Genomic DNA, 13,222 nt, shown 5'->3' with positions numbered 1-13,222 from the left:
CTGTTAGCTTAGCTCTCTGTTTAAAAATGGTTTGGCACTGCTATCCTTTTCTGGAAGTGATCTTGGCATTCACTTTCACAAGTTTATATTTCAGTCCTTTTATTAAAAAGCTAGTTATGACATTTTCATTCTGTGGTGCATTACAAGACTAAAATCAGGATTTTATGCAGTGTGCTAAAATAACTAATCTTTCTATAAAGATTAGACCTAAGAAAACCTATGATGCTAGGACACAAAATGAAATGCCCAGTAATCCCATCTTTATTACAGGAGTCAAACTAAGGTCAGACTATTTTACTTTATATTATGATCTTGGTAACTGCTCTAAATTTAAAGGAAAGTTATTTTAATTTATATGAAAGTATTTATTATTATATGGACTATAATCCATGTATTATCTATTTATATTCTATCTTAATATATAGACTACATACATTAAAAAAAAATGAAAATACTGTAGTTATTTTAAAATTTGTAACTAAAATTGTATATTTTACCTCAATACATATTTAGTTACTGTTTACTTTGTGCTTCTGCACGACTACTAAGCTTCACCCTCTTTCTGTGTATCTGTGGGTCAGGTCTGTCCTGACAAAAAAATTCTTTATATTAATAGATAGTATATTTTGAATGGCCCTTAAGCATCTGTAAGGAGAGGTTACTTCAGTGAAAGCTACATATTAAAACTTAAATAAATGCAGAAATATAAAGTGCAAATCTGTACTTTTCTCACCCTGCTTTAAGCCTGACTGGTCCCTTCTATTTCTTGAACACTCCTTTTGTTGGTAATGTTCACAAGCATGAATAATGACATAATGAACAATCTTGTACCTAAAGAATCGGGACAAAGCAGGCGAAACTGGTATGTCATTTTTACAAATGCATTAAACTCCCTCTATCTGTCAATCAATTATAATCTGATTGTTTTGGCATGCAGTGTTTGCTATTTTTTTTTTAGGTTAAGCTTAGCTTGAATTGCACAGATTGGGCATGTAACTTTAGGTGCTTAAATATATTTTTAAAAATCTGTATACAATAAATGGAACACAAAATCAACAGCATCACCCAATTAAGGCTTTGCAAGTCTTTGGGATGTGCTGGAAAACCTTTTTTACCATTGTCTAACTTTCCCATGATCAGTACAAGATTTTGGTGAAAAATGAAAACTGCGAGTGGAAATAAATATTGAAATTGTATATGATTATTGAAACAAAACCATGGTGTGCTGTAAAATCTGAAAGCATCATATTTCAGTGAATTATTAGTGTGTGTGAATCTTCTGGTGAAGCAGTGTATATGGCTCTTTAAGTTGCTCTGTGAAGAATGTAAATATCCATCTATGTATATGAGTATGACTATGTATCTAAGTGTTTAGTAAATCCCACACGGTTATCTTATACAGAGATCCAGTATAAATTTAAGAGACCGGGCTTAGGTGACTAATCCATTTAAATACCTTATTACCTGAGTGATTGTTGATTTAACCTATGTATAGAAGATGTAACTTAGAAACCGTTCAGTGGGGGATGCCTTGAAGCGGCAATAATTTGCTGTATTTTCAGAGTTTTTCTTTTATCCTCTGCAATTGTATAGATTGTTGTAACACTGAAATGTTTATTTTTATTTTGACAGATGAAGACAATGAAACAGATGGAGTAACTCAAGGATCAGTTAAAGAAACTCCCACATCCAATGATTCAAGTATGTATTGCATAATTATCAGACCAGACTGCATACAGAAAAAAGTTAAGCACTACAGTATGTCTTTCAGTGGTTTAAGGTGAACACCAGGCATGTCATTTTTTTCCACTAAAGTTTCCTTTGTTGCCTTGTTCAGACCTTGCTCATATGTCAGAAGCTTGCTTAAATCCCCAGTGATATCCTCAGGTGTCAGTGAAACAGTTCCACTTTATGGGCACCAAGAGGAGGAATGATGAATGAGCGATAACAAGTGAAAAGATGCTCTGTGCAACGTTTAAGCTTTGTTTACACTGTAACACATAAGGTGGCCATGTTCTCTACTGCAAGTCACAGCCACCTGCACTACTGCCCATTGTGACCCCGACCCATTCGTCACATTGAGTTTGTGCAGCAGCGCATTGTAGCAACCCATTTCCAATAATCACATATAGTGAAAACATTAAACATTGATTTCTATGCAATTTCTGGTGTTCCTTTGTATTAGTCACCTTGTGTGGCACAGAGTTTAAGTGGCTCCTGAACACATTTAGCAAAGATTTGTATAATTTCTTGTCTTCCCTTCAGCTGTAAATCTTTTTTTGGTTTTTTTTTAGTGAAGATTTTATGCTGATTTCCTGAGAAACCTTAATATGGCACCAATTTAGTATTCTCCTTGCACTCTAATGACTGGCAGCATGTCCTGCCAGCGTAGGGGACTACATTAAGGGGATTGACATTGTAGCAAGGAAATAGGTATGACTGGACTGCAGTTTAAAAGCTAATAGCCACATTTTACCAAATTGTGGAGAAATCCCTTGTGTTTGACATTTTGTATGACACCGTGTACGTTTGCTGATTCCATTGATCTTTTTGGGAACTACAATGATTTAGAGAGCAAGTTGAAAATGTGTTTGTATTAACATTTAATTACAGAGAGGCGTATTAGAGAATTTAGAGGAATGGTGTACCAGTTAATTAAATTTCCCTAACGTGTAAAGGCTTTTTATGACAATTATCATTGGTGGGGCTTTTGAACTAAAAGCAAGAAAATCCTATTATCCTGAACTACATATATGTGTGTTGTGAGTAGTCTCTAAACCAATACTGGAATTTTTGACAGAGAACTATTGCTCTGTGTATTAAAAAATACAAAGAAAATTAATTTTAGAATGTGAAAAAAAACTAGCATGCTGACTTTTTTGTGAATTGATATATTTTCCTTTCCAAGCAAAATTACATTTGGGAGGTCTAAGAGACATCTGTATTATTTTCTTAACTTTAAATAGTAATTCTAACTTTTAAATACACATTTCTTCTGGTTTGTATGGGTAATTTGGATGCAAAGCACCACCAAAATCATGTTAAGCAGTTGCTAGTTAGACATTCATAATCCTAAATCACGAAAAAGGGTTATGGATAATCTTTCCATTACAAAGGTGCATAACAACTGCATTAGATAAACACATGGCACAGTCTGCTTTTCCATGAGTCAGGGTGATTTGGGGGAACTTTGACAATTTCTGTGTATAGCGTGTGAGCTGATAACCTTAACACTGCCCACAGCCTGTTGTCTTAGAAGTAAAAATATGGTACATACTGTGCAATTCACATAACGTTTGAAAGAAAATTGGTACCTTAAGATGGACGTAGGGTCTGTGTACTATTACAACACACATCTATACTTTCCAGTTTATTTCCAAGTCTTCGTGCCACCAAGGGAGAAGGACACTCTGTGGTACTGTAGGATTACAAGACAATGCAAAACAATGTACTACATGTTCTAGGTTTGTGAACTATGTATTTTTATGACCTTTGGTATATATGAAGTAAATATATAATAATACATTCATAGCTTGACTTAAAACTCTTGAGCCTCAAAACCTCTTTCTTTGCTTTCTCCTTGCACTCCATGGGTATACTGTAGGATTAGTTTTATTTGAGCTAATATAGTTTAATATAGCCAGTAGAATGTTCTAGCATTACTAGGAGATATGTTTTAGGATCACCAGGCTACAGGCAAAAGGTTGGAGTGTGCAGGTGTAGAATAGCATTGTCCAGATCAATAGCTAAACTATTCATAAGGTGTTTGATGTTCCCTGTAAATGTAATAGTTACATCCAAGAATATTGTAATTAGCAATCTAATTTGCCGCTGAGTACAATAAAAATGTACATTTTTAAAAGTTGATCTAAACCAAATTTTCCAATATTTTTATAAAAGATATGTTAAAAAATATCACTTCATATAGGTATTCCTTTTTTTTTTTTTTTTTTTATATTTGTTAACAAATGTATTGGACGTCAGTCCATTAAAATGTAGAACAGGATTTCCCATGTTTCTCACACAATGAGGCTATGAAAATGCCAAAACAAAAGTCTGTTCACACTTAATAGTATGTCCTATAAATGTGCATAAAAAGTAGAAAGAAACTCGGTGGTTTGGAAATAGTCACAGGAAAGGCACTCTGCAACGTGTAACAGACCTTGGATTAGTTTCCTAGAACACCCCACCTCCTTTGTGTGTGTCCGGAAATCCTTTTAAGCATAGTAAATGTTACTGCAAGGAATAGTGTCTATATATAGCCCAGTAGAAAATACTGGTTGCGCAAACAAATCCATACATCACTTCCACTGATTTGGTCTTCCTGGTTCAGCAATGACTGAAATCATCATAAGACTTTTCTTTTCCAAGTACTTCTTAAATGCTCTAGAGGAAAAAAAACACAAAAAGTCTTAATTAAACAACTGTGATACTTTAGTTTTGTATATCTTTTATAAGTGTTAAAAGTTGCAGGCTAAAGCTAATCTGCAGGCAAATATAAAATACAGCAATTATAACAGCTCTGTGTTCATTTTACCAGCACTTTGTCCCATTTGCTTACTAGCTATATTTGACAAATATGCATTTAAGTTTATAGACAAAAAAATATGTTTTTGTAAAAAGTATGCTTCCCTTACATAACTCTAATGTAGCCATTTGAAATGGAAGGCGCGGGAAGCTACCTAGAAGTATGCAATTTTTCACCTTAAAAAACTGTTTAAACAAATGACTATGGGAGGCTTAAAGCAGTAGTGGGCATGCTACTGTATTACTGTGAATATCCATTTGGGCTTCAAAATTGAAAAACACATTGACTGAAAATCAATCTGTGGAGACATCCACTTCTGACATCATTTTCTAAAAACATTAGTGGCCTAGCTATCATGGTGATTCATTGGCTTCCTTGGCTTTGAGGCACTGATCCTAAAGAAGTACTCAGATCAAAACTTCTGACTTCACTCCGATTTGCCAATCTGCATGCTGTTTACAGTAGAAATATGGGAGTTCCATATTTCCCTCAAGACATTTTCCTATTCACAACTGCTGGAATAATAATATAAATGCATCCCAGTTTTGACTTTGGCTGTGTTTGGAAAGCTGTTGTCTATCTATACTTTATCCATGATAACATTTACTCTTAAAAGCAATTGGCTGGAAATGATTTCCAATTGTAGGTTTCCTCTTTCACTTGAAATGTCCAGTGTAGGGGATGGGAGGGCTCTGCGATGAATTATTAATGGAATGTAAGTGCTCATTAGAAATGCAGTAGCTTTTTCTATTACTTGTCAGCTTTCTATCCTTGTTCTAAATAAAAAATGCATAAGACGTCCTTGAGAAGACCCCATGCTGTACTGAATGTAAATCATCTGAATCTATTTTAATTAACCTAATGCTTATAGCCATGTGCTATGTGTTATCTTTATCATTATATCCATAACTATTAGCAATAGCAAAACAATTCTCCTGTCCCCCTAAATAAATCTGCACCACCAAAATATCATTGTAGAAATATTTTACATACACACAACTGTATCACTCACAATACATACACGGCCAGACAAAAATAAAATTTAATCCCCCATGAAAACCATAAATGTCAAAAGGAAGCAGCTTAAAAGAAGTAAATTCAGAAGGAGCCATTAAAGTAGCTGAACTCACACACACTCACACACTCTCTCTCTATGGATTTCATGGTGGGGTTATTGCTGATGCAAGGGCTTTTGTTTAAACTGATATAAAACAAAATACTAAATTTGATTGAGACCATATTATGTTTGCTGAGGGACAATTTATGTCCCATCTGTCTGACATTTATGTTATATCTCTGTTGTGCAGATTAAAGCAGCAACCTCCCTACCCCTTATTCAATTTTGTTTTATGTGTGCACTTACCTTTGTTTCTACATAGTCATGAATAAACCTACTATCATCCTCATTAAATCCTGTCTTCTCATTATTCTGCTGTTTCATATTGAGTCCCACACCACCACGTTTTCTTCTGCTCTGTTTTTTTTTGTTGTGCAAAGTTGTAGTTGCATCATAATAATGTATCACCAAGCTAATGACTTGGTGCCCAATCTCGCACATGTGCAGTGCTACCTCGCCTGCCTCGCATTTACCAAAATATTAAGTGTCACCTAAACCCAATTAGCACTAGTAAGCGCCTTCCTTCTCTTTTCCAGTCACTTGACTTACTTTGACCTGACTTCCCTAATTAACTGCACATTTGGAAATTTTTCTTTTCCTTGATAACTCTGTTATCAATTATGTTAGCATTCATAACTGCCCTGTTTTGTATCACAAAAGTAAATGTTATTGTCATTATAAATAGGACAAACTATTATATAAAACATGCATTTTTTTTACACTATCATTAGTTGTATTTAACTGGCATTTTCTGTTATACTTTTTTGCCTGTCTGTGACATATAAAATAATACTTGCAAGACAATACTGCCAAACAAAGTTTTGTCTGTTCTGAAAGAAATGATGCAAGTGTTGTTTTGGTAATTGATAGGCCCATTGCTGAAAATGTCTATAAAAAGTACAGGTAGTCCCCTAGTTAAGGACATCCGACATGCAGACGACTCCTAGATACAAACAGGCTTCCCTGCTAGTTTGTGTGCAGGACCGGAGGCTTGATGGGGAGGAGGGGCAATTCACATGACTTGCTGTAGAAGGACGTCTTTTGCAGTTCTGCAACCTTTTTAACTTTTTAATGACCAAGACAAGCTCTGCAGTTGTTTCTTTTTTGCATATCAAAGCACAGCTTGCCTCCTGATGGTAATGAATGTCTAGGCTCCATAAAATGTTTTTTTTTGTTTTTGTTTTTTTGCTTTGTGATTAAGTGAGGATTTTAAACAGTAACAGACACCATTCTGCCTAATATGTTGAGACAAACATCTGTCCTAATTGCATTTATTAAAGTAATGTACCTGTTCCTATTTACATACAAATTCATCTTAAGAACAAACCTACAGTCCCTATCCCATATGTAACCCAGGGACTACCTGTATATAGATAGAGGAGCTCATGTGGTTACATGGCTGCACATTACAAATTTTATATATCTATTTTTTTTTTTAACATAAATATATGGATACCTCTAGTGATGTTAGTTTTTGTTTTATCAAACCATTCTAAAGTACTGTTGGGGAACATTTATTACTGATTGGCTCATTTAATTTACAGCGCTGCGTAAAAATTCCAGTGTCATTTAAATACAGTTTATTATTGCTCATTGCACATTTATTCGTCAATATTCCCTTCGTCCCTGCTAGATTTTCATGTTGTATTTTTAAAAGTGTGTCTTTGGGGTCCACAGTTATCAGTTCCATTCTTGACAAACACAAAGTCCTTGTGACACAGGAAAGACAAAGTCTGACTTAGCCCACCAGATCCGTGACTGAAATAACATTTCTGGGTTTGTATACGCTTAAAGCGGAACTAAACTTACCTTTTACAAAAAATACCTTTATATCTGCAGATCCCTCATTACCTCCATAGCTGCCGAATTCAGTCTCATTTTGTCCTTGTTTCTTGCTTCGTCCCAGCGTAGAGGAAGTGCTGAGCATCGGCATCTTCCCTCTCCCTGCTTCTACTGCCTACGTCACCTGATATTACACTGCGCAGGCGTGAGCTCGGGTGATGTATGCTGCTATATGTATCCCAGGTGTGTCTGCGCTCCCGTTCAGTCTTTGGAAGTAAAGGGGCTTAGCCTTGTTTGAAATAGGCATTTATTTGGAAAAAAAACCCCTAAATTTTTACTTTTGTTTACAAGGGTAACTACCCTTTTATATAAAGTAAAATTGTGGTGATAGGTCTGCTTTAAGTAAAAGGTAAATTATCATCATTATATTACAACACTTTACCAATCACTGCCCTTTCATTCCAGGATCCGTTTTGTTAATGTGACACATTTATTCTTGTTGCACTACACAATAAACTGTTTCTTAATGATTTTCCTTCCAGGCAAACAAACTTTAAAGATTTACGATGGCCATGATGCAGTAAAGCGAAATCAGCCACGGATTATTTCTGTTCCGAGGATTGCGAAGAGTGAAGAAGTAGTGGTAAGCTATGTTTTGCAGCCACATATCCTATACCTTTAGAAAGTACTGGTAGGCTACAATGTTTAGTACCTAATCCTATAGCTATAGCATATTAGGTAGGTATTGTCTTCTTTTGAAATGTGTTGGAGGTATTGGAAAGTTTTGGAGGATAAATGCTTGATGTAAACTAAGCTGCCAATATTCTCCTTTTATTACAGGAGGCATCACTGAGGGCATACTTCATTCCCGATGACCCACAAGATTATGAACTTCAGACAATGACCCAGCAAACCTTGGTTTCTGATGATGTTATCAACAGAAATGGAACAATAGATGATGGAAAAGTCAGTTCAGTGTTTAAAGAAGCAACACCTGAAGCCTGGGTAATCGGGGCAAAACCAAAGGAGAGAGAAGTCATTAAAGTCTATCTTGGCTGGATGAAGTAGGTTTTAGTAATGGGCATACACCTTTTTTCACTTCCAACTCATGAAATATTTACTTTGCATTAATTTTTTTGCCTATATGACTTGTATTTGCCACTTTACATGCTGTGTTTCTAAACGTATTTCTATTAGGACCTAAACACATTTATGAAATGTGTGATGAAATATCTTCCTAATTATATTATCCTATATGATGCATCTATGTTTTAATCCGTGGAGAATACATGAACTGAATGAACACTTTGATAAAGCTTATTGTACTTAGCTGCTCAATAGCAATTGGCGAATGGCATATGAGGTAACCTGTGTTCACTCCCTAGTACTCCCCAACAAGTGTTGCTGCATCCTGTGGAGAGATAAAGTTATGACACACAGTACTTGCAGTTGTCATGTATTGGGAAATTGGTATAAAATATTCTGTTCATGGAGAAGTGGGCAATGTACTAAGCTCCCAAACTCTTTAGTACAGTTTCAGCTTGGTTGCCATAGAGGAAAAAGAAGGTAACCTACACCATTTTGCTCAGTTTTCTGTACTAACTAAAAGTGTAGCAGCATGTTAGATCTCCCAATGCAGACACCTAGTTATGCTGGGTCAGTGGGGACAATGAGAAATTTCTGTTCAACTGGTTGGTTTGAGTGCCTAAGTTTAGATGTACCAGTTAAATTGTATTGTAAATGTCTCATTGACTAGGTCTCTTTTTGGTCCTTTAGGACACAGGTCAAGTCATATTATCAGTATTAGGTCACAGGTCGTAGTTTGTATCATCTTGTAATCTCTGTTCATTCATTGGTAATTGGTACTGACCAATCCTGACTTCATCTCTACATGTTTTAAAGTGGAAACATTTATATGATGCTGTCTATCACCAGCATTACTACAGCAGTTTTTGTTTTTCGTCTTATTACCTGATGATCCTCCCAATAAATTTGTATTTTTTTTTTTTTTTTTTTTTTTTTAAACAATCGTTCGCATAGATTTCTGCAGGATATACGAACAAATATTGCTGTTACCATCCTTAGAACTGTAGGGTGATGCAGACTTAAGAAGTGAATTATCTTTGCTCTTTGTGAGTGTAAGTTTTCACTCTTTAGGTATTTTGTCCCGGCATATTATGACACAGGTTTCCTGTGTTATTGACTTTTCAAAGATTTACCTGCATATCTCGAGCTCTCTTTAATGTGAGTTTTTCTGTGTTAACTGGTAGATTTCATTTAAAAACAGGAAGATACTTGACATTTGCTATCGGCTGTAATGACCAGTTAAAAGAGGATGTGGTAAATGTTGACAATTTTATTCTTGTGGTTTTACGTGTGTACAGACTGCTAAAATCATTTCTAAAATGCTGTTGAGAATTGGGGGATAGATTTTCAATGATTTTTACTTGCAGCATCTCAGTTTCAGCTTCCTCTAAAGTAAACTCGGATGCCTTTGAACTGCAGACTTTTAGCTTTAGTTCAGTAGGTTGAACAAAAAAATTGCATAAAAATGTGAGGAACTAAGGCCTTTTTTTTTTTTTTTTTTTTTTTTTTACACAATCACTTAATTTCAGAGCCTCAAAAGTAATTGGACAATTGACTCAAAGGCTATTTCATGGGCTGGTGTGGGCAATTCCATCCTTATGTCATTATCAATTAAGCAGATAAAAGGCCTGGAGTTGATTGAGGGGGGTGCTTGTATGTGGAAGATTTTGCTGTGAACAGACAAGATGCAGTCAAAGGAGCTCTCCATGCAGGTTAAACAAGCCATCCGTAAGCTGCAAAATCAGAAAAAAACTATTAGAGAAATTGCTACAATATTAGGAGTGACGAAATCTCCAGTTTGGTACATCATGAGAAAGACACAAAGCACTGGTGAACTCAGCAACAACAAAAGACCTGGACGTCCACGGAAGACAACAGTGGTGGATGATCACAGAATCATTTCCATGGTGAAGAGAAACCCCTTCACAATAACCAACCAAGTGAACAACACTCTCAAGGAAGTAGGCGTATCGATATCCAAGTCTAACATGAAGAGAAGACTGCTCGAAAAGATTGCTCAAAAACATCTAAAAAAGCCAGCACAGTTCTGGAAAAACATTCTTTGGACAGATGAAACCAAGATTAACCTTTACCAGAATGATGGCAAGAAAAAAGTATGGAGAAGGCGTGGAACAGCTCATGATCCAAAGCATACGACATCATCTGTAAAACATGGCGGAGGCAGTGTGATGGCTTGGGCGTGCATGGCTGCCAGTGGCACAGGGACACAAGTGTTTATCCATGATGTGACACAGGACAGAAGCAGCTGAATGAATTCTGAGGTATTCAGAGACATACTGTCTGCTCAAATCCAGCTAAATGCAGTCACATTGATTGGGAGACGTTTCATAATACAGATGGACAATGACCCAAAACATACAGCCAAAGCAACCCAGAAGTTTATTAAAGCAAAAAAGTGGAATATTCTTGAATGGCCAAGTCAGTGACCTGATCTGAACCCAGTTGAGCATGCATTTCACTTGTTGAAGTCTAATCTTCGGACAGAAAGGCCCACAAACAAACAGCAACTGAAAGCCGCTGCAGTAAAGGCCTGGCAGAGCATTACAAAGGAGGAAACCCAGCATGTGGTGATGTCCATGAGTTCAAGACTACAGGCTGTCATTGCCAGCAAAGGGTTTTCAACCAAGTATTAGAAATGAACATTTTCTTTTCAGTTTTTTAATTTGTCCAATTACTTTTAAGCTCCTAAATTAAAGTGGTTGTGTTTTTAAAAAAAAAAAAAAAAAGCTTTAGTTCTTCACATTTTTAAGCAATCTTTTTGTTCAGCCTACTGAATTAAAGCTGAAAGTCTGCAGTTCAATTGCATCTGAGTTGTTTCATTTAAAACTAATTGTGGTAATGTACAGAACCAAAATTAGAAAAAAGTTGTCTGCCCAAATATTTATGGACCTAACTGTATGTGACTACAAGGGTTATGAACATTTCCTTTGCATCACAAATTACACCAGGGAACGCATTTTTTGTTGAGTTAGATCTTACACTTTTTTTTTTTTTTTTTTTTACATATTTTTGGGTGGCGAATCCAGAAATTATCTCAGGTTTTTGCTATCACATCCAGTTTTTATGATACAGGGTACCCTCCATTTTTGTAAAAAAAAAAAAATAAAAAACATACAAATTTTACATACAATGAAAAAATAATGAAATAATAATGAAGGATTTATTTTTACTCTGACAGTTTTATTACGGTAAAACATTTGAAAATTAATCGGTTAAGGTAAAAATTTATGCTTAAATCTTTTCCTGGAGTGTTCAGTGTTAGGACAATCCCACCGGATCCCCCAACAATAGTCAGCCATCATATGTACATCATCCCATCTACCCTGATACCATCCTTCCATGACCTTCAAATCTTGGTGGAATGGTTCACCTTGCTCATCACTGACTGCACCAAGGTTTTCTGGGAAGTTAAAAAGATGGCTATGCAGAAAATGCACCTTGATGCTCAAATTGCAACCACGCATTTTGTAGCTCTCCCAAGGAGAGAGAGCTATGGACAATTTCTGTGTAATTATTTGCTCGTGTGTTTTCAAGAAAGTCCTTGACAATGGCTTTGAATCATAACCAAACATTCTTTTCCACTTCTGACATTGTCCTCATGAAATGTTCATCTTTGATGTGGTGCTGAATCTGTGGGCCATCAAACACAATGTCCTTGATTTTTTCAAATGACAGGCTAGGAAATGCCAAAATGAGGTACTTGAAACAGTCTCCTTCAGTTGGCAAAACTTTAACGTACTGCTTCATCAGACCCAGTTTCATGTGCAGAGGCAGGAAACATATTCTTTCTGTCAACAAGTGGCTCCTGTAGGCCAATTCCTTTCCACCCAATGCCTCTCACAAGCTCTGCTGTCCCACATGCACAGATAACAGGGATTCTTGGTGTGTCCGCGTTGCTGACCAAGAAGGAAGCATACCATTTTAAGGTCAACACAGATGACCCATTTGTGTTGGTGATATTGCAACAACTCAATGACTTTGTCTTCATATTCTTCACAAAGAGAAAATTAATGGCCAATTGGGACTGACCCAAATATATTGCAATTGTGAAGAAGGACACACTTTAAGATCGACTTTGAGCTATCGATGAATTGTCACTATTCAGTTTAGTTCTAGATTGGAATTCCCAATGCCTCTAATAAACCAGGTATGTTATGGCAATACACAAAGCCACTGTCAGTTCTAAAGTACTGAAGAAATGCAATTTCTCTGGTCAGAAAGTACGATACCTTCATTCCTTTTTCAAGTAAGTTGTTCTCACGCAGTCTTGATGCTAGGTGTTCTGAAGCATTCTTCGATAGTTCCAAATCACTCAACTCATGCTGATTAAATCCCTTACGAACAGAGTCCTCTTCAATTTCAAACTCCTCATCATTGTTGTCACCTAGTTCATCACCATAATCATGTTCTTCAAGAGAGGGTAGTGTAACGAAAACCGGCACTGGGATTTCATCTGAATGAGCCACTGGGATACTCTGTTACATTTATTTTTCTTGTTATGTCCTGAAGTTTTCACTATACAAAAGTAACAGTCACTGAGATAATCTCCTGGCTCTCGCCAAACCATAGGTATACCAAATGGCATCTTACCATGTAATCCCTTTGTCCACAAACGTAAACCCTCGACACATTGTTTGCACTCCTTATGAGGTGCCCAAGACTTATCTTGATCACCAAGTTAAACTTTG

At 36.1% G+C, this 13,222-nt stretch overlaps 1 protein-coding gene across 1 annotated transcript in view; it reads left to right on the top strand.

Moving 5' to 3' along the window:
* Positions 1-13,222, top strand: part of DGKQ (diacylglycerol kinase theta) — a 94,196-nt gene that overhangs the window by 52,655 nt on the left and 28,319 nt on the right. Inside the window, exons 7-9 of the mRNA XM_072404560.1 lie at positions 1,633-1,701; positions 7,970-8,070; positions 8,268-8,491. Coding sequence (XP_072260661.1) covers positions 1,633-1,701; positions 7,970-8,070; positions 8,268-8,491 — 394 coding nt within the window. The remainder of the gene's footprint in view (positions 1-1,632; positions 1,702-7,969; positions 8,071-8,267; positions 8,492-13,222) is intronic.

This window comes from Pyxicephalus adspersus, chromosome 3 (assembly GCF_032062135.1).
Source record: "Pyxicephalus adspersus chromosome 3, UCB_Pads_2.0, whole genome shotgun sequence".
Classification (NCBI taxonomy): Eukaryota; Metazoa; Chordata; class Amphibia; order Anura; family Pyxicephalidae; genus Pyxicephalus; species Pyxicephalus adspersus.
This window is presented reverse-complemented; position numbering and strand designations above follow the sequence as displayed.